The sequence below is a fragment of the Lineus longissimus genome, chromosome 4 (assembly GCF_910592395.1).
Source record: "Lineus longissimus chromosome 4, tnLinLong1.2, whole genome shotgun sequence".
NCBI classification, from domain to species: domain Eukaryota; kingdom Metazoa; phylum Nemertea; class Pilidiophora; order Heteronemertea; family Lineidae; genus Lineus; species Lineus longissimus.
Genome location: NC_088311.1, coordinates 22594481 through 22621031, shown reverse-complemented (window position 1 = coordinate 22621031; position 26551 = coordinate 22594481). Strand labels below are relative to the sequence as shown.

Below are 26551 nucleotides of genomic sequence, written 5' to 3'. Positions count from 1 at the left end.
ACCATTTTGTACTGTATCTAAAAAAGAGAAATGAAATTGTTGTAGTCCCTTTTCTTCCAAAATGGCGTCCAAAGCTGCCAGCCGTGACAATTTGATTCAGTATGTTCAGATCGATGGGCTGGTACGTTGTGAATTTCTCCCTAAATTTGTCTTACAGTGATAGTTCGAACTCCACTCTACCCGAAGAATGTAATCTGTCCTACCCCAACCCTATACTTCCAACGAAAATGACCCCTTTTTGTTGCCGGTTTTCAACTCCTGTTGCTGTTTTCGAATTCAAATTCAAATTCAAAATTTTGTGAACCAGTGGGAGGTCCACTGGTGTGATTGTTCTGCAACCTCAAAACACTGGTCCATACCCAAATAACTTTCTGTCCATTGCACTTGCAGGTTGCCCTCAAGATCATCAAACACTGTCATGAAGAGTCGGCAGGTGGCTCAGACCTTGTACAGGGTGTCCTACTTGGACTAGTTGCTGAGACGGCAAATGATAAAATTCTTGAAATCACCAATTGTTTCCCATTCCCAAGGCATAATGAAGATGAAGAATTTGATGAAGGTACTGAAATTTTCTGTTTCCTTTGTCTATTTGATTGTGTCTCTTGACACTCAACTTTGGTTGGAATCATACTATTTTAGTATCTATTTTTTCAAACAAGTTTTTCCAACCAATCTTATTCTATCTAATTCCAGTCCAGTACCAAATGGAGATGATGAAGAACCTACGTCATGTAAACATTGACCACCTCCACGTCGGCTGGTACCAGAGTACCAACCTCGGCTCATTCATCAACCGTGCTTTCCTTGAGTCGCAGTTCATCTATCAACATTCTATAGAGGAATCCGTTGTACTGATTTATGGTAAGGACTGGCTGAAATCCTTCAAAACAAAAGCACTTCTTTTATGTGATTATGATTCCTGATGAAATAAATCATGATTCTACAGATTTCTTTTAATAATCTATTGTGTGTTAGAGGAGGCATCTGTCCTTAGGTTGTGGTGTGGACGGACTTTCCCTTTGAAATGTGTCCACTGACGTCTTCAATCAATAAAATAATAAAAATAAAAAGTCCCTCTGTCCTGATTTAAGAAAAGGTTCAACGAGAATCCAGTTGAACATTTCACCCGGCCTAAGTTTCTGTGTGTTTTCAACTTCGAAGCCAGATTCCTTCTGAGAGATTTCGAAATAATGCTCTAAATATTGCTCTTTTTCCTTGCAGATCCCAATAGAACTACTAAAGGACAGCTTTCCCTCAAAGCTTTTAGGTTGACTCAGGCCATGATGGAGCTTTACGAGTCTACAGATTTCTCACCAGAAAGGTATGATTGACATATTCTGATTAATTCTTCTTCTACAGTGCTCGCTCTGCCCTTGGTGGTGCTATTCTTCAGTCAGGGAGTATTTCTCTCCAGGACGGACGAGTGGTTTCTTTTACATGCCACAACGGTAAGGAGCCGGTTGAGTTAACAGGCCTGATGACTCTGTTTTTGGCCAGAGGTAGAGTCCATCACAAGCTACTCATGTTTCTCAATTTTGCAAACCTCAAGAGTAGAAAGGTGCAAACTTTTCAGGTTTAGAATATGTGTGAATGTTACGAAAGCAAGCTAAAGAAGAAGAGGCCTCATTCTTGATGTAACAATCCAATGCTCTTTTCAGCATCAAGGCTTCTAAGATGAGTTTCAACAAGATGTTTCAGGAGATCCCCGTGGTGCTGAGGAACTCTCACCTCTGCAACGTGCTGCTCTGTGATCTTGAGGAAATGGCGCCATCTGCTCCGCAGACAACTCAGTTCTTGGATCTAGCAACCAGGTAAGAACTTGGACTAGGACGTAATCTGAGCAAACAACGTTCACAGTCAAGTTCATGTATCTATTGTAACCATCTCGTCCTTGATAGACCAAGTTGGGTTTAGCGTTGTGTGCCTAGCTCCTTGATATTCTGATGGGTTTTTTTACGACTTTGTGGTAAATCACCCATTGGAATAAAGGTTCTTGTGATTGGTGTATTTTGTCTGTTTAACAATTTCTAATTCTGTTCCTAGTTCCTACTTGGAGAAGAAGACCAAACTGTTGATGGGTTGTGTAGATGACTTGAGTCAAGACTGCAACAAATACTTCAACTTCCAGAGGCAGGCTGCGAAACAAAACCAAGCAAAACAACAATATCTCATGAAGAGGGTAAGGAGGGTGATATTGATAACTTCTTGAACCCAGAGATCCGTGTTATCTACTGGTGCAAAGATTGAAACTTTGTAGTCATTTAACACTTACATTTATGCCTAAACCCAGAGATCCGTGTTATCTACTGGTGCAAAGATTGAAACTTTGTAGTCATTTAACACTTACATTTATGCCTAACAAGGTACCAGTGCACCTCTCCTCAGATGTGCTTCAGACAAAATACTGAGGCCTATTTTACCTGTTGTAGGCTTATGCGCAACAGACACACATCAAGCGCTTTAACATGTTGACAGAGTACTTGCCACTTAGGCATGTTGTACAGACCTTCTTTCAACAGGCTGTCCCTAAACTCTCGAGTTAAAAAATAGTGCGTCCCATCTTTGGCTTCATGAGCCTTTAGGTGGGTGATGTGGATCGCAAGTCATGAATAACAGAATAGTGCCTTGGGTGATGGGATGGAATGATGTAGTTTCCATTTCTGTGTGTCAGGTCAAGCAGAGGACGGATGCCAGCCATAGAAGACATTCAAGAAATAGATGTCCCTAGAATAGATAATTGTCTTCTGTACTGACCAATGGTGCATTTCAACCTTTCAGCAAGCGGAAAACCAATCGAGAGTAGGTCGTGGAGAACAGCCACTCGGAGACGATGACATCAATAAGATGTTCAAACCATTAGTCGCACCCCCTCGGTTGGACAGTCTGCTCACTTCAAGCCAGATCGACCGCTACACGAAACAAATAAATGAATTCTCAGCGCAGAGTTTCGGCAAATTGTTCATGTCTGAGTGTTTACAAGAGGAACGTAATACACCAGCTCAGCAATGATAATGTGGACTATTAGGTTTTATATTGGAATTGGGATGGGGTCATGGCACGTATATGATATTCTAACTCGTTTGGATTTAAAGATGCAGTACGATCCTATTGTGACTCTGCTCCTAGTCACAGTTTTAGAAGATGAATACTGCTCATTGTTTGCCATCATTGTAGTCAACAAGGAACTATGTCCGATCTATCTTTTTATGCCTTCTGAAAAGTAAAGCAATCTCACAACATGTAAAGTAACGATCACTTTCTGATTAAGTTCAATTGTTGGTAAAATCATGTTGAGGAATTTGAATATTGATGTGTATCAAATAAATACTGGAGCCATTGTAAAATGAATGTGTTAGCTTTTTCTCTTTTTGAAATTTACTTCATCTCATGTTAATAACCTGAGCAACTCTGAGCTTGTCTCCGTTATGCCAAGGTGGAGATGACTGTGGGATTGTCCACTGATGTGTAGTCAGTAAATTGAAATCTTCACTCGATTTCATCTTGAGGAGGCTTGAGATTTCTTTGTATCAGGAGACTAGGATGGTCCTCGTTCATAGCGTCATGAGACGGATGTTCCTTGTCCTGGTGTCGGAGATTGTGAGGTTGTCTTTGTCCTGGTGTCCGAGACTTAGATTGTCCTGCATGGATTTGGAGACCGAGATTGTCCGTGTCTTGTGGTTGTCATCGCCCGTCTACATGAACCTGAGATCTCATGGTCCTTGTCCTGAGGCCACGAGATTGTTGTACCGCTGTCAATAGACGTTAGCTTGGCATTGCCCTGTGATGATGAGAATGAGAATGTCCTTGTCCTGTCATTGCGATTGTGAGATTGTCCTTGTCCACATTGTCAGAAGACTGTGATTGGCCTTGTCCAGCGGTCAGGAGACTGTCTTCAATCTAGAGTCTGTGAGATTGCGACAATCTGTATACTGCGAAACTGTCTTCAGTGGGGTGTCTGTAAGCCTGTCCTCAATCTAAAGATATCAAAATAATTCCATTTGTAACCTTATGTACTTAAAATAGACCCATGCATATTCGTCGTATAATAAAGTCTTTGTCTGTCCCCTCGACACAGGTGGATGTGACTAAAATCTCTCCCATATTGTTAACCTAGAGGTTTAGGCGTGCGGGACCCTTTGTCGTCCATTCGAGGACGCGCGTGCCACCGCATTGTTTGGGTTGCCCTATTGTTCAGCGGGGTCCGAGATCATGAATAATTTCGTGTCCCCCTGTGTATTTCAATGCATGATATTGTAGCATAAGTGCATGATTACACAGTGGTCCAACGACGCCTACGTTTTGGCCACCGTATAGTATGGAAAATGGAGGTTTTGACGAAATCAGTATCCGACGAGTTCTGGTCGTAACTGTACAAGAATGAGTTTGATAAAATGAGGTAAAAACCCAAAATGGTTTTAACCATTTTGAGTTGTGATTAAAATCACAACTCTGAATGATAACGGACTTGAATTATTGAGGTACGTGACCTGATTGTGGAGACTATGTCCATGAGCTGCCCACTGAACGGAGAGACGAGGAATGACCTGTGAGAACTTTAAAAATATCTTAGAGGCGTTGACGCACCCTTGTAACCCAATGTGCTGGTACTCGTTTCGCTGTTCAGAGGACTGGCTTCTGTGAACTATACTTCTCAAAATTACTTGATAATAAATGTAGCGCCTGAAGTTGGCCTCTATCACTTGCCTAAAACCAAGCCACGGCGACAGCCCAATCTTTACATCAGAGTTTCACGCCCCAACATCATGTAGATGCCTGTGCTAACCGCCGCTCAGAGAGCCAAAAAACCAACGAAAGACAAGGTGTTAGATGGACACGGTCGTGTGGACAGAAAAACGAAACATTTTTCCGAACTCTGACCGATTTCGAGAGGCCTCGTTCAACAGTTGTTACATTTTCTCCGAAAAAAAACCCACACCGGGTGTCACCGAAATAATGAAGGGGATGGTGGCGGATTAAATGGTCCATGGCGATGTGCGCGTCACGCGGAGGTCTTTTCAGCCCATCGCGTGCCTTCACGGTTGGTTGATCGACCCCGATTCGAACAGCTGCCAGTGGGCACCTCATCACGAAACCTATTCCACCCTGACATGCCTGAAAATGATCGATCCACTGCGTCTGGAGTGTACTATTGTGACTGATTAAGATGTGGTTCGATAGAGACTTATGACTATCAGAACCTCAGAGATTCAGAACAATGAAAGAGTTCTTTGTCCACGGTACACTCTATCCTCATCTGTATAGCGATGGCAATATGTCTCTAAAATGATGCACCTTTATAATCCTTCATCAAACAGTAGCACACTTTATAACAGGACTCGGACACTGATTACTGTTACGTCGATGCTCAAAATAACCGAGAAAGTTACATTGAGTTCATCATCCCCTCCCTCCTTCATGAGGGTCGTCACAAGGTCAGGCCATCCCACACGAAAGGCTGGGACGTCCCTCAACCCGAGGATGGACAATAAACCAAGCATGGCTCGTATAGAGACAATCCTAATTGATGGCCGGTGTAAAGGTTATTCAGTGTCCACCGTCTTGTCTCGGTCTCCCGAACGTAGCCCAGATTTATTACTCGGGTACACTCACATCACACTCACGAAGCTGTATAATCTCGGTCTCAATTAGACGTCTGTAACATGTTGGCTTGTGGATTGTCTGATTATGCCCTTGGTTATCTTCGACCCAATCTCCCAATTCAGGGCACTTGAATTGGCAAGCATCACCACTCATAATCACAATCTAAACGTAGATACCCCGTCTCGACGAGACGTTTATAACAAGTTAGATCATTGGCACTGGCCATGATTGTCCTATTGTCTTTAGGCATTTTCGACGCATTTCGGGTCACCATGGAGGATTCGCAGGCATTGAAACTCGTCACCACAACTCGGTGAAACGTTTATAACAAGTTAAACCTATTGATTGTTACGGGTTGTCTATTGTCTATTCGTCTTCGTCCGGCGACCAATTCTTCCGTCTCAGGACACCAGGATGACACAGGCCCTATAAACTTCCTCATTATCACATCGTTGGTCATGCAAACAATACGCACCGATGAGATGTTTATAACACGTTTTGGCAATGGATGGATTTTCATGGGTTGCCCCAGTGTTGTACTAGTCTTCAATGTCCCACTCTTCCGGTCTGTACATCAATGTTGATTCTGAGTACAATGTATGTGTACATTATACTCTCATCATCACAAAGACAGTTGCGATATACTCCGTCTCAATCAAGCGTTTATACGAATTAGACAGGTCGGATTGTCTCCGGTTGTCTCATTGTCTTCGTCCAATTATTACATGTTACTCAACTATTCAACTGATTACGGAAATATATTCAACAAGTGTTAATGAAGAAGAATACAAGGCTGTGTTAATTAGATTCAGGGTGATAACGTCCCAGCGGTGGTCCTTCGTCTATTTATTACCCGTATGACAAAGCGGTTGTGACGCTTCATCTATTGTCTTTGTCACACCCGAATCTACGGTACATCCATGGTCCATGACCTCAAGTTTACCTAACCCAGTATATTGGGACACAAAATCGAAGTTGTTCTCATTTAGCTGAGAATAGTTCATATTATAATTATCGCCAAATATAATCGGTATTGTTATGTTTAGCCTGGGTTCATGGCACGTGGCCCGGTATTGTCCTCCAGCTTTGCCATGGCTCGTGCGGTCCCAGCTGCCCCGGACCAAACAATACCCGGCTCATCCGATTACGAGCGCGTGCCGGGCCAGGGAAAGAGACAGATGGGTCGTCTGAATAGGGGTGGAGGGGCAGGCCCATAGAATTGCCGAAAATGTGCACACCGGTTGACTGAAATGATTGCCCCGTGTCGTTCTATATACACTGGGCATGGCGGACAATAATTCCGCCCGCAGCTGACGGCCCCCATGAAACGCTTTCCATCTGAAGCCTGCTTGAACCATTCGTGCTCCACTTCATATGTTCAAGCAAGAATTAATAAAGACTATTCTTTAGTAATTCTTGGTACAAGTCATTCAATGTTTGTAATGTAAAACTGGGTTGATTTGCTCAACATCATCAGCACAGCGCAGTGAACGATGATGGTATTTGTGTAGTTTGAGACGGCTGTTCGAACCAGCATACGCTTGGCGAGGCATCCACTCAGACCTTATCCTAGATTTTCTTCAGCAGTGAAATCCGAAATGTGTTATTAAATGCAGTACTGCCATCGATGGTTAAAGTTGTTACTATTGTGTTGAAAACACGCAAAAAATCACTTCCGAGATGACCAATTAAGGTAACCTGTGATGCAGATTCCGTAGTAATTGAATGATGAAAATAATTTCCATACATCCAAATATTATAGGGACAAAGTCACAACCAGGTCAGAAAGAAGATCAAGACAGTGTTGACAGTGCCCGGTGACAGTAACATCACTGGAAATAGAAGGTGAAGGAAATAGAGACATCTCGAATTAGATGCAACAGGTTCAGTCAGCGACAATGTGTTGTCATAGTTACCACAGTCTCCAGTCGTTTAACAGTAAACCGGGGTTGATTGCGCGGGACGCTAAAACCTCTGCTGGCAGTCTTTGAATTGAAATTGAATTCATAGCCTACCATATCTAACCAACTTATAACATTTGACAATATCACAAAGATTGAGAAATCGTCTGATTCCCTGTGGCGCAGTGATATTCTACGTGTAGTATAGCGAACGCGCCGCCGCAACATCATAATGTTCACATCACACATCAGTATTACCAGAACCGCGTCTCCTCGGGTTCATAACCAACAACGACCAGGCAAAATCGATAAAAACCAACATGGCGTCCGATATATGAAGGTAGTCGATTTCTGGTCAAAGATGGGCATATTTTGGTACTTTGCGAGGTCAGAATGTGACACCATCTGCTCGGACCCACACACCCCTACATGGGACTAGTTCATTGTTGTACCTATTGTCCAAAACTGCCTGGGGTACCACGTGGAGGGCACGCGTCAGTATTGAAAGCATTGATGCTGGCTAAACAATAGGCAAGTATTGTTATCACCAGGTTTTCGGCTCGTGCCACCCTCGTCTCGCTCGAGCGCAAACACAAAGCCAAGTGCTGGGTATTTAAAGGGACGCCTAGGTGAAGCGTGCCAGTTGAGAGACGAAATCGGGACCAGGGAGTCCCGCGCTGCCGGCAGTGATCGAGTGACGTCCTGGGCCGGCTGATCGGGGCCAACTCCACCGGCCTAGACAGCATACGCCCGATAAGTCAACATGGTGCAATCGTACAAGCTTCCCTTCGATATGAAGGATTGTTGTCAGGAAAACTGGAGTTGGAATCGCCAAGATAAATCGCACGAGGTTCGGCTCTACGGGAGCGGGGGCAAGACGGCCCATTTTCATCCGAATTGGAGCAACGGGACTGCAGGTTGCAGAGGGACAATGGTGCTCAACTACGGCAGACATTACTGGGAGGTAAATGTTTCTCAACGTATTTTCGGCACAAGTATGATGTTTGGCATCGGGACCAAGAAGGCCCGGTTGCATATAGACGCTTTTGTGAACATGTTGGGCGAAGATGGCCACAGTTGGGGACTCTCCCATAAAGGTCTGTTATGGCACAACGGAAAATGGCGACAATACACGAAGCCATTTCGAGAAAACGAAGCCACGACCATCGGCATCCTACTCGACTGGTACGCGGGAACTTTAACGTATTACAAGGACGGCGTGTCTTTGGGTGTCGCTTTTACCGGACTCAACAAGTTAGATGAAGATCTGTACCCCGTCATCTGTTCGACTGCTGCAAAGACTGAGATGTCACTTGGACGGACCATCCGAGGTTTCTACGATCTCCAGGACCGATGCAGAGCAGCCATCTTGGCGAAAACGGACGATGAAAACATCATAGATGAACTTCCACTCCCGAATCGGATGAAGACATACTTGAAGGAGGCACTCAGCTGATGATGACAACAAAGAAGACATATAGGGTATTTTAAATTTTCTTCTTGTATTTTTGTATTCAACATTTCTCTCAAACTTTTTAGCTTTCTTATGAAATATTCTCAAATATTTCTCAATCCTTGAGATGGTTTCATTGAAAAGCTTTAGAGGTAGAATAACTGTACATAATAACATTTTTGCCTCAGTCTGCCCGAAATTACCCGGACAGACCTGGAATGGTTTTACTTTGTAACGTGCAGAGTACTCCAAAATTACCCCTCAAGAACTGGTTTAAGCATTACGGTACAACTGAATCTTTTTTTGTCCGAGTTTCATCAACCCATTTAAATCTTCACAATCAATGAAGTCCCGTTATCTCAAGGACCTGACCATCCTTAGTTTGGAAAAGGCTGATAAGTAATTTCTCCGCCCTTCAATTAATGCCAACAACATAAAGCTGGTTCAACTTCTAAACCACTCTTTGGAACAAAGGTATCCGGATGTCTTTGTTTTTAAAACACTAGAACAACTCAAATACAATGGACACTGGGCCCTTTGTACCCGACGCCAAATTCCCCACCCTTTGTGAAGCTGCTCTTACTGTACTTATAGTTAAATATTTCAATTACTATTTCTAATTTTGATAAACCGTTGATGAAGGGAATTTTGAAGTTGGCTGCATTTGTTACAAACAAAATAAAGGACTTCGTGCATTGATACCAAAAAATGTAGATTAACACGCTTTGTTTAGATGGTCACGAACACAGTAGATCACACTTTGCCTCGAAGGGTTTAGAGGTGTAGCGTAAAACTTGGTATTTTCATTCCGGTAAAAGAATAAGACTTTAAGGCCTGCGGGCTTAAGACACTTTATGTATCTGCGCCAATATGAATCGCATTATTTGTCCAAACATTAAAATATTTGGTGTTTGTCAAATATTACGCTTGGTCTCCGCCTCTCGGATTAGTCTTTGTGGTTGGTATTGGACTGGGCTAGTAATGGGATATGTGGTCACATGATATTTACATGTGCAGTGCGTTCCTCAAATCACAAATTCTAAGATCTACAATGAAGTACAATTATGATTGTGTTCTTTAAAAAAATTCTTTAGAATATTTAACATCTTAAACATATACATATTTTTGAAGTTATAAACTTCAGTGACGCCGGATGGCTTCGTTTGCGATTTAGATTTCCTTTGTCCTTTTACGATTTATCGGCATTTTTTTCTGAACCCAGCATCCAAACAGCGTCAGCCATGAACTCATTTTTTCTACCAACTTCTACAAACCAATCTTGAATAATCGTTTAACGCACATGTTATCTTATATATTTTGGTAAATCATAGATTCCTCCTTTGTTGACAAAATATGTAGAATTCCAAGCCACCAAACAATGATAAATATGAGATCTAGCACCTGCAATAATCCCATTGTCAACTCTGACCACATCTGTGATCGTTACGTCATCATTACGCCATGGCTTACAAAATTAACGAGTTGGTCGCGTGTCCAGCGTAATTTTGTGTATTTGCCACACTTAATGAGCAAAAATCACATTAATTTGTTGACCAATTGTCCCTAGATTGGTTTAGCGTGGCTTGTTAAGCGTCATTGTTCATTGTCATATATATGACCAGCTGGGGCCTTGAATTGGCACCGGGATATGGGCACGCGCCATCATCAAGTTCACCCCCACAATTATAACAAAGAACATTTTAGTCAGCAAATTGTCAAATCTTCTGTCAAAAATGGTACAGTGAAGTTGTACACCCTCTTTTCTTGCCCGCCAATATAAAACTTATTGTACTTTGGGAGCCAAAGGAACGAATTCTTTGAAGACCTCACAATTGGCTCTCTTTCATGCAATGTTTCAAATTCCTCCACGCTCCACTGATTTCGTCACAAAGCGCGTGACCTACACTATCGTCTGCTCTTTGTAGGGCCGTTCATTCATGGTTGAGTTGTCGAACTTGGTAGAGAAAGGAATATGATAGTGTTTGGATCCCCTGTGTACCAGCAGATGCGTGAACATCACTGGCAGCTGGTCCTCTTCAGCTGCTGGTTTTCACACAGGCAAATATATCGAAGTCCATATAAATAAGCTTGCATCAAATGAAATGGCCTTTTTACAGCGAAGTCAAATCCTGATATTGCATGTAGGGTCTTTGTTACGTCACTTCAACCACAAAATGTGTTTAAGTTGCACAGACCTTATGTCGGGCATAAAATGAATGCAAGCACCGGACGTTTGTCATAAGTGACGTCACTGGTCTTTTTGGAAACAACGGGGATTTCCGCTTCTAGCCGGATGGTGTTCACATCTTAATTGTTTGAATTCTGCTGATATGATTCGTATTATCTAACAATGCCCATCTTCAAGCTGCGTGGAAAACACCATTGTTAACATTCATTGGCCTGCCAAAATCATGTTTGCGACACTTCAGATATGTTTTTGACGACAACCGTTGATAGCATATCATGAAGATGATCGATGTTTTCGTTTGAATGTGTCAGTATCAGAATAATTATTATTTTGACCATTTGTGAGACAATTGATATTTGGTGCTGTCCTTAATAAATAAATTAATTGATGCCGCGGTATCATTGGTGCAATGTAAAATACGAACTCATAACGAAAACGCGGGGGTGGCGGCTGTCTCAATCTTGTAAATATGAATTGATCATCATTAATGTTTGCTGGAAAAGATCTGTCTTATCTAAAGAATGTATGTCAGACCGAGCTGGCGACCTACAAATTGCTTTGCTGAAGGATGATATCAAATTTTTATGTGCTATTTTTGAATGTTTTCATAATGCAATTAAAATATGAATATTAAGAATGTACTTTAGACCTAGGTTGTTAAGGTTGTCCCTTCTAGCAAAAACTTTCTTGATTTTGTCTTAATTCAGGGGACTATTGAAACTGTACGAACATGTATTCTTTAACTAATACAAAGTACACTAAATCTTAGACATTTAGATTTTTGACCAACAAAAATTGACAATTTCATTAAAGCTGAACCACTGACTAAATCTAGCCGCCAATAAATACAACCGCGGCGACAGTTCAGCTTTGGGATCCATTTACTTCAAAACAATTCACCCCAGGGTTGACAATTTCAGAGAAGTTTAGTTGAAGTGGCATGCCTACCACTGAATGTGTTCAGGAAATGTACAGAAGCAACGTAGATTAGATGTGTTTAACTTATTACTTGCACTCTGGGCACCTCTAGTCGATTCGACACTGATCTGCCATCGCCAGCATTTTCACTGCCAGTTGTTTCGACTCCGCACTCGAATAAATTAATCAAAATTTCATTAAATTTTGATTCTTATTCACGCACACTAAATTAATTCATAATCGTGAATGTTCAATTTTTGTTTGTGCAGTCACTGCATGTGTCATGTGACTTCACTGGGCAGGCCCAATTGTGCAATACTTTGTAAACAATCCGATAATCGGATAGTCCGATTGTCGGATCCATTTCTTGTATTAACTAGACATTAGTTATAAGTTATTGATGTTAAGTTTGCTTATTAGTTAATTTTTAGTTTTAGTTAAGACGTCATTAGTAGTGTAGTCTTATACCGAGAGGTATTGTTTGGTCACGTGTGTTATCTTGAGTTGCGGCATAACTTCAGATTATAAAAACAAGTACTGTTTTGAGACAAGAAAATGTTTGTTAAATTAACTTCTGCGTAGTAACTTTTCGAGTTTTGGCTAAGGCCAGCCTGGTATTTATCTGTAATTTTGCATCTGAAATGATTCAGGGGCAATTTATGTAACATGTATTTGAAATGGTCGTATTATGATCCCTGAAAAAAAAATCGGTGATTGACTAAGTATTTCCTTCACCCTGCCTTTACAAAATCTTCGACAAAGCTGTATCCCTTGCCAACTCCCGCGTTAAGCAGGAGAAACATCTCTTTGCAGTCATTTCACACCATATTTCAGTAATCGTATAATTTTGCATGTTTCTGATGATAACTGTAAATACATCTCTGAGCCGTCCAACCCAGATCCGAGCACTAGAGTTCCCCTGTGATGCTATAATGCGACCAGTGTTACACCAACATCCATCCAAGGAATGTCTCATGTTTTATCCGCTTTTGGTCGGACGGCTCAGAGACGTATTCACAGTATACATCTCAGGTTTATCATACCAGGATTGCATTTAAATTGACATGTGTATACATTGTATTTTGATCCGTAGCGTAGTTTAATCATATCTGATCAATTCACTCTAACAAATTTGCACCTGCACGTTTTATTGAAGGCCGTTAAAACTAGATAATTATCCATCGTTAATTTGAGAGAAAGTGATATATCGATTACCGTAAGGTAGCGTTCATGTGTGTAAAATAAGTAAGAATTTCATAAATATTGTATCTTTCAACGAATTGAGGTAAGGTGGTGCAATAAAGCCTCGGTACAATTATAAAACATACAACATAAGGATGTACAGTTATTCTTCGTGGTATGAGCTATGATAATTGTACGGGAGATCTGTACCACTTTGCCATTATTTATCAAAGATATATACCTCCTGGGCATTGATATACCCTTCATGTTGATATTCCATTGGCATTCCAATGCATTTGAGAACAAAAAATCGTAATGTTGTGTAGAGTCGTACAATCTATATCATTCTAAAACTCAAAATGTCGTGTCCTACGGCTCTGTTGTTTCTCCAATGTCTTTTCGAGACAATTATCTAGTTTCAGACACCTGAGGCCTTATCCATTTATGCCACGTTTAACTTAACAAATAGCAACATTAAAAATTCAAACATTTTTTCAGTGATCTTCAGAAATACATTGATCAATCTTGATGTATTTCTGGCAATGAAATAATCTTTAATTTCATTAAAAAAACTTAGACCTACCAAAAATGTAACAAACTATATCGTACCTTCTGAGAGAGGTTTGGCATCCGAGTATCACTACCTCAATCTAACCGGTCGAAAGTTGTATTCCTGATGATGAACTGGTTGAAAGCAATTCTGAAGCCTGCTCGTCGAATCTTTTCTAACATTTTCCTACATTCAGTGATGAACACCAATAGTACTCTAACTCTAACATGAAGAGTTGACGATGCTCTTACATCTACTAACATATTTATTGACTAGCATCAAGAGTTGACGATACTCTTACATCTACTAACATATTTATTGACTAACATCAAGAGTGGACGATACTCTAACATCTACTAACATATTTATTGACTAACATCAAGAGTTGACGATACTCTAACGTCTACTAACATATTTATTGACTAACATCAGGAGTTGACGATACTCTAACATCTACTAACATATTTATTGACTAACATCAAGAGTTGACGATACTCTAACATTTACTAACATATTTATTGACTAACATGAAGAGTTGACGATGCTCTTACATCTACTAACATATTTATTGACTAACATGAAGAGTTGACGATACTCTAACATCTACTAACATATTTATTGACTAACATGAAGAGTTGACGATACTCTAACATCTACTAACATATTTATTGACTAACATGAAGAGTTGACGATACTCTTACATCTACTAACATATTTATTGACTAACATGAAGAGTTGACGATACTGTAACATTTACTGACATATTTATTGACTAACATGAAGAGTTGGCGATGCTCTTACATCTACTAACATATTTATTGACTAACATCAAGAGTTGACGATACTCTAACATCTACTAACATATTTATTGACTAACATGAATAGTTGACGATACTAACATTTACTAACATATTTATTGACTAACATCAAGAGATGACGATACTCTAACATCTATTAACATATTTATTGACTAACATCAAGAGTTGACGATACTCTAACATCTACTAACATATTTATTGACTAACATCAAGAGTTGACAATACTGTAACATCTACTAACATATTTATTGACTAACATGAAGAGTTGACGATACTGTAACATCTACTAACATATTTATTGACTAACATCAAGAGTTGACGATACTCTAACATCTACTAACATATTTATTGACTAACATCAAGAGTTGACGATACTCTAACATCTACTAACATATTTATTGACTAACATCAAGAGTTGACGATACTCTAACATCTACTAACATATTTATTGACTAACATGAATAGTTGACGATACTAACATCTACTAACATATTTATTGACTAACATCAAGAGATGACGATACTCTAACATCTATTAACATATTTATTGACTAACATGAAGAGTTGACTATACTGTAACATCTACTAACATATTTATTGACTAACACGAAGAGTTGACGACACTTTAACATCTACTAACATATTTATTGACTAACATGAAGAGTTGACGATGCTCTTACATCTACTAACATATTTATTGACTAACATCAAAAGCAGAGTCTACAATGAGGTCGAAGTAAAATGGTAACAAATCGGACAGGTGCAATAATCTAGTAGAAAAAAATAATTAAAAAAAACACAAAAAAGAATGTGTGAAATCTAGTCATCCCATCTCAATCTTCTTGAGTGGGTCAGTGGTCTCTTTACGCACAAATACGGCCTTGCTTTTTCACTTGGGGAAGTTTTCTTAAAACTCAGCCCTGATAATGTTTGGTAAGTCTTGGGACAAAAATGCAATTAGTAGTGTAGATCGGTAACAACAAACTAACATTCGTAGCTTAGATTAATATTTATTGGCTGAGAATTTAACAAACTAACACGCGTAGCTTAGATTAGTATTTATTGAATAGCGTCTAACAAACCAACATTCGATGCTAAGATTAATACTTAGTATTGACTTACAACTCCTAGTTTAGATTAATATGTATTGACTAAGAATTCAACAATTTAACATTCGTAACTTGGATTAATACTGACTAACAAGTTAACACATTAACATTCGAAGCTCAGATCACTGACTATTAAATAACATCCAAGAAACTAACATTCGTAGCTTAGATTATTATTCATTGGCTAACAATTTAACAAATTAACATTCGTAGCTTAGATTAATATTTATCGAATAACATCTAACAAACTAACATTCGTAGCTTAGATTATTATTCATTGGCTAACAATTTAACAAACTAACATTCGTAGCTTAGATTAATATTTATCGAATAACATCTAACAAACTAACATTCGTAGCTTAGATGAATATTTATCGAATAACATCTAACAAACTAACATTCGTAGCTTAGATTATTATTCATTGGCTAACAATTTAACAAATTAACATTCGTAGCTTAGATTAATATTTATCGAATAACATCTAACAAACTAACATTCGTAGCTTAGATTAATATTTATTACTAACCAACTAACTATTTATTAACTAATAATATTATAACTTAGATTAATATTTATTGGCTTACCAATTCATGATGACATGGTTGGTGGCTTACTAACAACCGCAGTATCGATTAATATTTATAAACGTTCATTGATTCCAAGTTAGACCGATAGGTGGTGGTTTTAATGCATGGACAGAGATCGGGAATAACTGACAATTCTAAAAGTTCGGAACTTCAGTAGTGCTGTGACCACAGCACAAGTTGGAGAAGAAACTGAACAAAAAGCGTTTGGAATCCGACTTGAGTCAAATTTCCCCATTCTCGTCGAAAAACTATATACATCCTTTCGATCTACTTGCGACTATACGTGAACGAACTAACAATTCTAACACTGTACTAACATGCTAACATTTACCAACATGCTGATATTGCTAACATGTGCTAACAATTACGAACATGCTAACAATACTTCTAACATACTAACATTTTTCTAACATTGCTAACATGCTAACATTACTAACATGCTAACATTACTAACATGCTAACATTACTAACATGCTAACATTACTAACATGCTAACATTACTAACATGCTAACATTACTAACATGCTAACAAAATAATTTTGCTGACATGCTAACATTACTAACATGCTAACAAAATAATTTTGCTAACATGCTTACATTACTAACATGCTAACAAAATAATTTTGCTAACACCACTGGCTGTTTAGTAGGCCTACTACATGTAATTTACCAGCAGTTGACATTTGACTTCCTCATCATACTGGCCTGTTATGCGAGTATTTTACTGACATGGTGTTAACACTTTCCTAGCCTGTTAGCATTTTACTAACTTACTAACATGCTTACCAATTACTAACGTTCATCATGTTCATAGGCATCAGTGAGGACGGTGGGTTCATATCGAAAGCAAAATCTCAAAAGAACAATCCATCATCATCTAAAAACTATGTTAGATTGTCCTTCTCTTGTCGTATCCACAACCAATTTGGGACAAGTAGGACCAGATAAGTTGCTGCCGTAACCATGGATATGAGCGTCCCGGATGAGGAACATTAAAACGGTTTCCTGCTCTGCCCCGTCTCTGATGCCTATGCACTAGCTTTACTAACTTCTAATTGTAGTTTAGCTTACTAACCGTACTAACATTTCTTATTGTAGTTTAGTTTGTTTTTATCATGATTGACTTTGGCTGGGCCAGTGCAATAATTAATTTGGTTGATGCCTTTGTAGATAATGTGAAAAAGGCTAGTCATTCACAACCTAAGGTGGTTGTGAGCTTTTTCTCAATGTGCTATAATATTGATTTGTGTTTCGAATGAAATATGGTGTGAAATGAATATACACTCCCCTTTCCCCAAAGTTGTTGCCTTAAATGTAATGTTTGATTTACAAGCTGTAGGGTGACTAGCAATCACTCAACGATATGATTACTGTCTTGTAGTCCTGATTTATATCATGTTGGTTTGTGTGAAAGGAGCATTACGACCATTTCTTAAGAGCGTTATATCATTTTAGGTAAAGATTACCTGGTCTAAGGTGTAGTTTATTGTGAAATGATTATCGTGTGTTTTAAGGACTCTCACTCATGTACATTCGAAGAAGACCTGTACTGCTTTTTTCGTGCGAATTGGGAACTTTGTTGACCCTGAATGTTTTCTTAAAGGGAGTCTTTAGGCAGTAGCCAGGTTCGTCAGATTAGTTACGCGAAATGATCAGCACTAGGGTTCTCTCCAATATGAAAGTAGAGCCAACAACGAAACTATTCATGCTTGTACGACGAAGAATCAAACACGACCCACAGTCCTCTAACTGTGCATATTAGTCACCTGAATATGACCAATTGACCCCCTAGCTCATGCCTATATACTCCCCTTTAATTAATACGAATGATCCCCATGATTACCGCAGTGCCTTTATAAATTCAAGATGAATTAATACTCTGAAGTTTTGCCGCTTCCCTTGTATGTATGGTCACGTGACCTTCTTAGATCATGATGAGTTGCCTAGTCCGTGTTTGGTTAATAGCCATCTGTACATATTGATGTCACCACTGTGTTCATGTATATACATTTTTGTAACTTATTATTTCACGTAGTGTACATATTAATTGCAAGCTTAATAATAAAAAATCTAAAAACTTAACCATGTATTTCCTTACTTTCTTGATACCTTTTCTAAGCGTCTCATATCACATATATACTGAAGTCAGTTAAGTAAGATTCTTACTTCTGCGTTAAGCCCCACCCTCCTCAGAAATCGGAAATGAAACACAAGCCCAACTTTCGGCTTCTGCATGGAACCAATTTTGCAACAAGAAGTGTTTCATTTTGAGTACGAGAACCAATCCCTGAGTTAATCAGTGACACCATTGCCATTATTGCTTTCGATATATTTCTGAGACGGGCCACGAAGTGTCTTTTTTACAGGTAGGTTCGTACCATTGTGTACATTGACAGCCAGAAATTTATTATCAAAATAATTAAGTAAATGAAAAAAAAGCAATAAAAACAAAAACTTTTTGGGTCCTACCGAGATTCGAACTCGCACCATTTGTCAATGTGCATCACTGATCTTGTTTACTGACTAACAACACGTGCGTTTCTGACTTGACGTCAGGCGAAGTTACTGAGCTCTGATTGGCTGTCAATGTACACAATGGTACGAACCGACCCAAGGGAACCGACCTGTAAAAAAAACTCGCGGGCGGGCCGCGACTGGGGTTCCCCCGACGGGGCTCGCCTATCCTGTACTTGATGTCGTCAGGCGAAGTTACTGAGCTCTGATTGGCTGTCAATGTACACAATGGTACGAATCTGCCTGTAAAAAAAACTCGCGGGTGGGCCTGGGGTTCCCCCGCCGGGGCTCGCATTTCTTGGTCGTCCGAAACCTTTAAAGAACTGTAAAACTCGTGGCACATCGGATGCGCATCTGATGACGGTATTCGTGGAATTCGTGGCACCTGTCTCCGGCGATGTTGACGGCAAGGGAACTGTCAGTTAACGGCAACTGACGGCAGGAGCACAACGGCGCCGGTGGAATTGGTGCATTTTCTATCTCGAACGACGAGTCAAAATGGCTGGTCACAGCCACAGTTGTGGACAAGAAAGTCATGAACATGACCATGATGACGCTGAGAGGGGCCGGGAATTCAGCCTTTATCTGAAAATAGACACAGAAAATGTTGAATGCTTGAACGAAAGTGTTGAGGGATCCGGAAAAGCCGTGTTCAAACCATGGGAGGACAAACTTGACACAAAAAAGGCAAAAACCTAAAAATCCCCTTTTCACCTTTCACCTCTAATCATGAATAGTCCTCTTCATTTATTTTTTCAGCTTCATTCATAATCATAGATACAGTAGTTAGAAGTCGTTCCGAACGCTAAGATCCAAAGCTTTCTTTTCAGCTTGCCCTACACACCAGCAACCCCTCCCCCCATCGCAGTGTGTGCTGCCTGCGCCCAGCTGATGACAGATGAATGTCAACACCAAGTGGGGGGGGGGGGGAGGGGGCGGGTTTTATATGGCTGTATGTTGTTTCCAGTCTGGCAGTCTAAGCTCAACTCTAAGACACCATGTCACAACCTAGAAGACAATGTCACAACCTAGAAGACCATGTCATTGTCAATGTCGTGAAAGACCACTGTTTCAGTGACTGGTCACAACAATGCGGACAACCTACTGAGGTGACAAGGGACCTAGGGTGTCTAGAAGTCTGGTACAAAAGATACACTGATTTCTGCCAGCATTAAAAAATTTTCATCGGTTTCAAGCCAGTGGTGTAGGAATAGTCTAGCAGCTTACGCCATTAGCCGGCTTCGATGCATTCATGAAAATACAAATTTGTGTCTGTTTTTTCAGTTTGTTGAGAGTGATGTAGATGAAGAATTGTTGTTCAATATTCCGTAAGTCTTATGCTGGAGTATATCTGACTGGTACTGAAAATTATAGTTATAATGAAAATGTGATATCAATATCATCTTGAAAGTAAAATTGAACAAAAGTTTTGCAATTGCACTGGATTGGAAAAAAGATGATCAACATTCTCACCATCTCAATAGAATAGAAGAAGAGAGAAACGTGTGTGATGTCCGATGGGCTGTGATACAGTAAACTGATGCTTAGATTGATAGTCTGCAGCATGATTAGTAAGTTGAGTGCTGTCTTCATTTATGAATTAATGAAATATGTATGTATAAATGCATGTTTTAGGTTCACCGGAAATGTGAAGTTAAAGGGCCTAATTGTGATTGGTGGAGAAGGCGATTCACATCCATCCCAAATGAAATTGTGAGTATTCGTATCCAATGAATGAATTTCCATTGAGTAATTTGGCTGCCTTCAAGAACTCACAATTACCAGGAATCAGGAGTGGTGCAACACTAAGGAGAATGAATAACAAGTTTTTCTACTAAGTTTAAAAACAAAATTGGGGAAACGCCTTAACACTTTCAGATAAATAGCTTTCTAATGAAACGGGAGAAGAACAAGCATATGTAAAGGATAATCCACCTTAATCTTTACTAGCAATCCTTTTTCCTGCAGATACAAAAATCGACCTAGAATGACCTTTGATGACACCGGCGTACCACCAGAACAGGAATTCGATTTACAGCCAGACAACAAGGGGCAGTTGGAATATGCTACCAAGTAACCCTTGTCTTCACTGTCTTTGTTCATCCAGTCAACCTGTTGGATTTTGGCCACAGTACTACTTATTCATCAGTGAAGCAATTCAGATGCTAATTCTATAGAGACAGATTCTGGGCTATCTATAATTTAGTCTCATCTCTGATGGTTTCAAGGCCATTAGAAATAGCCATGTTATGTAGAAAGTTCATCCAGCGATGGGGCCTAGAATGTAGTAAGCATTATCTGATCGTGGAATAACAAATTATTCAAATCATGATACAAAGACTGTTTCATATTTTCTTCAGGATTGTGAAATTCAGCTCCGTACAGCATCTGTCAATATACTTCCCTAAAAATTTTGGAGCAGATGAAACGATTGTGTATTATATTGGATTGAGAGGAGAATTCACAGAGGTCAGTTATAAATCCTGCTTGTAAAATGTGACTCGCTCTACCAAAACTAGGCGCTTGTCGCATCTGAACTCGACAGGTTGATACGGACTTGTTGTTCATTTCCCTATTGTAGACCTTTTGTGAAATCTATTACAAAGTGATTTGGTCACATTTCACAAAAGGTCTACAATAGGGAAATGAACAACAAGTCCGTATCAACCTGTCAAGTTCAGATGCGACAAGCGCCTAGTTTTGGTAGAGCGGGTCACAAATATCCAGAATATCACTGTCAAGAATGGGGCCATATGACTGAAACATGAAGGGCTTCTGACCCAACATTGAGAAGGGCCTTGTGACCCGGAATCTGCACTGAACTGAAAGAAAACACAGATTTTATACTCGTATGACATTTCCGTGATCAAAGTTGGCACTAATATTGGACTTTTCTAAATAAGACTGCAGAGTTAAGAATTTAACTATGTTATTCTAATGTTTGCTCTACAAATGTTCACTTTGATTGCAGGCCAAAAGACACGAGGTCACCATATGTACATATGAAGCCAGGGCAAACCCCTCCGATCATAAGACGAATGCATTTGACAGTGTCGGTCACCAAATACAGTGATACGAAACAATCATGGATGTCTAAAAGATCCCGATATCTGACCTTGGAACCTTCAACCTAATTTCAGCCGAAGGATACTATTCCTGCAGGAGTTTGAAATGTCTTTAAGTTTGAGCTGGATGGAGAAAAAGTAATGACACCAAGAATATTTGAAAACTTTTGCGGCTATTTAATCAGACCAAGTTGTTGTGAAGTTGTTGTCCTATTATTGCATGAATTATCTCATTTACTTCTATGAAGTACTTGCCTGTTGAAAGAGAACATGTTATTGAGTCATTTGCATCACGAAATTTGGTCAGTCAACATATATCATGTACAGACCTACCTACTTGGTATAATACTCTGCTTGATATAATCATGTATAAAGTGTTTTCATTTCATTCATTTGAAGCACCCATTACTTTTACATTGTACATCAGCTATGTCACACGTGGCTGAATTGCTTTTAAAAGTGCTTGTGAAAAATTGAAAGTTCTTAGGTGTATAGCCTACAACTACTTGTAGTGCTTGTTGTGTAATATACTGAATCTAAACTGTGTTATATTGTAAAGAAGTAGCCTGCTGTTTCACTGCTTTTTGTTAAACATTTGATACAAAAATTGTGTTCATTTCTCCTCCATAGGTTGATAAAACCCTCAGTGGTTTAAAAGATGAAATAAAAGTATTTGTGATAAGCTGAGTTTTGTTCTGAGTATGTGTGTTGTGAGCCGGACCCGATAGTAATAGTCTGACAGGGATCCCCAAATGGCCAGTTCAGTTGGAAATAGGCCAATCAGGCTATCGCTTGCTGATTCAACTGTTCCAGTCTACTGTTCAGTACGGTTCAGCTTAATCACTGGTTTGGGATTGCTTCATCGGGCTATGATTGCACATGGCCGAATATTTAAAATATACTGTGTCGTACATAAACAAATGTGTGATGTCTCACCTGGCTTTACAATGATTGACGGGGGATTGGGAATCGTACCTTATATTCATCTGCATGGAGTCCCCGACACAACCTGACAATTTATCCAAGACTACTCATACAAGGCTTTGGTAAGTGCAGCTCAACACTTTTCATGTTACTCCTTGTTGGCAACATGAAGGCAATGGGTGATATGAATAAAGACTAGCAAATGCTTTTTTCTAAAACTCCGCGTACATTTACACTAGGCCTTTCTGTACAAAATTGAAGTATAAGCATTCGCTAGTCTTTATTCATATCACCCAATGTATTGACTGTGGTCTGCAATGGTCACAATCTTGCAGTTTCGCTGACCCCTGCTGGGCCAGTGGCGCGAGTAAACCACCGCAGGAAGTAAATGCCAGCAGACGGGGGGATTACCAGGTCATAGCGTTATCCTAGACCCTGGTCAGATCGTCCCGAGAAAATTAGGTGCAGCTCCAGACATAGGATAGCCTCTTCATCCTCGATTGAGTAATAGCTGTTTGTGATCGATGGCAGCTGGTACCACCAAGATAAAGGACAAATTCAACAATTGATATTCTTTCAAAACCCAGACATTTATTTCTTCCAAACCAAACAAAGTAACAATTACATTTCCACCCCTCAAATGTCAGCATTCATGACCTTGACACTTACTACAATTCCAAGAAAGGGTTTTCCTAAACATGACTATTTTAACTGCCACCAGGAAAATCACTTGAAATCACCACTGCTCTTTGATCATGATGACCCATCTTGCATGTAGAGGTCATAATAGGTAAAATACTGTAGACATTTTAGCCAAGTCCAAGAAGCACAACTAAAAATCTAGGGCAAAGCTGTCACAAGAGCACTGGTACCAATATGTATCCCTAAGAATTATAATACTCCATAAATTCTGGATCTTTTGGTTTCAGTATTTTTCTGTCCTTCAAGTTCACCACCCATCCTGGTGCAAGTCCATAAAATATTTGTCTTGGATCTTTCCTCAACATAAGCTTATCAAACATAGGGTCCTTGGATATATCAGGTAAAATATAACCATATTTCTGAGCTAAAGTGATTCTTTTCTCCCTAATTTCATCAGGATCTGCCAAGTAACCTCGATTTTTTGCATCGGAGTAATGTGCCACGGCATCCTGGGGCGGTAGTTTGCATCTTGGGATAGGTCGTCCCTTCTTGAACCAGGCGACAGGATCAATCATTGCCTGTAGTGCAACCATGTCGAAGAACCGAGATGTGATTGTACCACCATTTTTCTCGATTGCTGCTATGGTCACTTCATTGGTCCACTGAACCTCGATGTTGATCTTGGCATCAAATATGTCAGCACCCTGAAAATTACAATGACCTGGATATGTTAGCTTTCCCTTCTGACAAAAGAAAGACAAGGTCTCACCACAAAAAAAGGCTTCTACATATAACTGATACTTTGGTCATGATTAGATTTACCCAGCATTACATTTCTATCTCGAAATCTGCAACACAAGGAGCTTGAACAAGGGACAAATTTTCAAGGTTCTCGCTCAATTGAAAACTCCTCAAATCATCAGATTGTTGGAACCCTGTCATTCCGAGACGATTAGGTGTTTACAGCTAGGCTAACTGTGGAAATGACCCCATCTGAGGAGAAAATGACTGAAGTGTTTGGGAAAACCACATCAAGGACTCTTGGTAATTGCGACGGTTGTGCCAACATTCTCAACATTCAAATTCATCTACCTCGTCCGTCAAATTGAATCCATAATGTCTTTGCAGTGGCTTAAGGGATTTACGCTTGGTGTTGCAGATCACAGACAGGTCGATGGGCTCATCTGGGTCAATTAGACCAAGGTCTATCATACGCTGAAGTTCCAACATCGACAAGGGTGGATACTCCCTCCTCAGACTGAAACACAAGCAAACTACACTTTAATCATGGCTTATACTGACCAAGGCTTGTATCAAAGTGCAAGTTACAGTGATTGACTCCTATCTTTAGTCTCAACAGAGGAATTGGAGGTATCAAGGAACTGGTACATTCAGCACATACACCAGAGCTAGACCTGTAAAGGACAAAATGGCGAGTGGACTGGGCCTGGGGTACACACAACACCTATTGTATACCCCTTGATTACAGTTCTTAGAAACATCAGACATTTACAGATTGTTTGTGGCCACGGGGGAATACCTGTTGTACCCACACATTGCAAAAACTCGGCTAACTATTCTACCGGTAGTGCCAGCCTGGGGCAGGATTATTTTGAGACACACTTCCTATAGAAAGAGTACATTATGCTCATTCAAAGGCGAGTGGACTCTACTTACTGATGCCCTTTATAATAAGGTTCTTTGGGAATTTTCAGGTAGAAGGGTGATGCCCCTCCTGCATGTCCCAGGTAGGGCAAGTTGCCCTTGTGATTCTGTCCTGCATCTCCTCGACCACATTTCATGCCATGGTGCTTGCCCAGTCGGATTCTTTTCTGAAAGTAGACATGAATTTAACTTAGTTAGTAGGAATAGAATACAGTTGTCCTATTTATATGTCCCAGGTTTGGTTCAGAGACCCTCATAGTGATAAAAAGTGGTTTCACGTGACATCATCACCTGCCATGCTGGAGCCTGGACTGGAGGGACAGACAAAATCCGACAAAGAAAGCAAGCCCAAATGACGCACGACAAATCATTGTTCTACCCACCAACATGGCTCACAATGAAAACACTCGATAGGGCCTTGTTCAATTTCAGTAAATTCAACTAATAATGAGTAGGTATGATACAGTAATTGAAATTATGATGTCCGACAATAGATACAATCCCCATAAAGAGTAAAAGACCTTTCCAGCCAAAAGGGCCACATCCCTTTCTCGGATGAATTCTGCACACATAAAATGCCACGCTTCTGCAACAGACAGCGCGTTGATTTTTGAAATAGCACATGAATTACTTAAAGTGGGTATCAAGGATTGAGTTGAACCTTTTTATCAGCGCCCGGTAAGTTCCTGATGTTATTGAGAGCGACTCTTGGCAGAGTTCGAATAATCGAAAGCGCTTTATCGATTCCGGCCATGTTGCCTACCCACAATGCACCATCCAAACCATTTCTCAATAAGGTTCCGTATCCGGCGCGCAGTTTTTTCGGCGCGTTATTTGAAGAAGCGCGTTTAAGTTATGTTTGCCAAGCTGCAGCAGCCCTGATGCTCTGTAATGCCACGTACATGGAATTTGTTCTCGTGCAGAAAATGCCCCCTGACTTGTCGAATTCAGAGATCTCGGTTTTTCTACAACATACCAATGAGTAGATCAAGAACAGCCATAACGTTCGAGATTCAGGAGAATGTGATGTTCTCGCCTTGTCCTTGGACAGTGGAGACCTAGAATTCAGAAAATATCCAACGCATCATGTCGCCATCTACATCAGATATGGCTAACTAAACCTGACTGCCACAGTTTCATATTTTTCTTGTTCATTCTTGTTCATTCTTGTTATGCCCGCCGCTTCAGATTGCAACCTGATTCATTGTTGAGTTGCAATCAGTTACAATTGTCATGTATCGCGCAGATTGCGGTGGGCATTATGTGCGCAATGGGGAAACATTATCGTCACCCTGCTAAACCTTTGCCCCTGACTGTCCAGCAGATTCGTTTTCCACATCGCAGCTAGGCTGCGGGCATTTTCAAAATGTAGCAAGAAATGTGCCAACTTTCTTCTTCTACAACAGAAAATCTACTCTTACGGCTGTGTCACTA

The 26551-nt window shown here is 40.1% G+C and overlaps 4 protein-coding genes across 4 annotated transcripts; 3 read left to right on the top strand and 1 right to left on the bottom strand.

Moving 5' to 3' along the window:
* Positions 1–55: 55 nt before the first annotated feature.
* Positions 56–3344, top strand: LOC135486170 (eukaryotic translation initiation factor 3 subunit H-like). Its single transcript, XM_064768761.1, has 7 exons — positions 56–121; positions 391–559; positions 694–861; positions 1222–1321; positions 1659–1811; positions 2044–2179; positions 2779–3344. Exons 1-7 carry the CDS (start codon positions 62–64, stop codon positions 3007–3009), a joined length of 1017 nt encoding a protein of 338 aa, XP_064624831.1. The 5' UTR covers positions 56–61; the 3' UTR covers positions 3010–3344.
* Positions 3345–8159: 4815 nt separating this feature from the next.
* On the top strand, positions 8160–13836 carry LOC135486855 (SPRY domain-containing SOCS box protein 3-like). The gene has a single exon (XM_064769965.1). The coding sequence runs from the start codon at positions 8266–8268 to the stop codon at positions 8956–8958; it is 693 nt and encodes a 230-aa protein (XP_064626035.1). The 5' UTR covers positions 8160–8265; the 3' UTR covers positions 8959–13836.
* Positions 13837–19273: 5437 nt separating this feature from the next.
* LOC135486233 (PITH domain-containing protein GA19395-like) lies at positions 19274–22568 on the top strand. Its single transcript, XM_064768893.1, has 6 exons — positions 19274–19508; positions 20106–20149; positions 20457–20534; positions 20790–20894; positions 21182–21290; positions 21793–22568. The coding sequence occupies exons 1-6, from the start codon at positions 19320–19322 to the stop codon at positions 21892–21894; spliced, it is 627 nt and encodes a 208-aa protein (XP_064624963.1). The 5' UTR covers positions 19274–19319; the 3' UTR covers positions 21895–22568.
* Positions 22569–23381: 813 nt separating this feature from the next.
* Positions 23382–25872, bottom strand: LOC135486459 (large ribosomal subunit protein uL15m-like). Its single transcript, XM_064769253.1, has 4 exons — positions 25779–25872; positions 25130–25284; positions 24545–24710; positions 23382–24156 (listed from the first exon to the last, which is right to left on the bottom strand). Exons 1-4 carry the CDS (start codon positions 25869–25871, stop codon positions 23695–23697), a joined length of 876 nt encoding a protein of 291 aa, XP_064625323.1. The 5' UTR covers position 25872; the 3' UTR covers positions 23382–23694.
* Positions 25873–26551: the final 679 nt, after the last annotated feature.

Coding starts and splice junctions, on each gene's coding strand:
- LOC135486170 (XM_064768761.1), top strand. CDS start 62: ATGGCGTCCAAAGCTGCCAGCCGTGACAATTTGATTCAGTATGTTCAG. Junction 862..1,221: donor ATCCGTTGTACTGATTTATG/GTAAGGACTGGC, acceptor TTTTCCTTGCAG/ATCCCAATAGAACTACTAAA. Junction 1,812..2,043: donor TTCTTGGATCTAGCAACCAG/GTAAGAACTTGG, acceptor TTCTGTTCCTAG/TTCCTACTTGGAGAAGAAGA.
- LOC135486855 (XM_064769965.1), top strand. CDS start 8,266: ATGGTGCAATCGTACAAGCTTCCCTTCGATATGAAGGATTGTTGTCAG.
- LOC135486233 (XM_064768893.1), top strand. CDS start 19,320: ATGGCTGGTCACAGCCACAGTTGTGGACAAGAAAGTCATGAACATGAC. Junction 19,509..20,105: donor ACAAACTTGACACAAAAAAG/GCAAAAACCTAA, acceptor CTGTTTTTTCAG/TTTGTTGAGAGTGATGTAGA. Junction 21,291..21,792: donor TGAGAGGAGAATTCACAGAG/GTCAGTTATAAA, acceptor CTTTGATTGCAG/GCCAAAAGACACGAGGTCAC.
- LOC135486459 (XM_064769253.1), bottom strand. CDS start 25,871: ATGGCCGGAATCGATAAAGCGCTTTCGATTATTCGAACTCTGCCAAGA. Junction 25,285..25,778: donor TACCGGGCGCTGATAAAAAG/GTTCAACTCAAT, acceptor GTCTACTTTCAG/AAAAGAATCCGACTGGGCAA. Junction 24,711..25,129: donor CCTTATTATAAAGGGCATCA/GTAAGTAGAGTC, acceptor CTTGTGTTTCAG/TCTGAGGAGGGAGTATCCAC.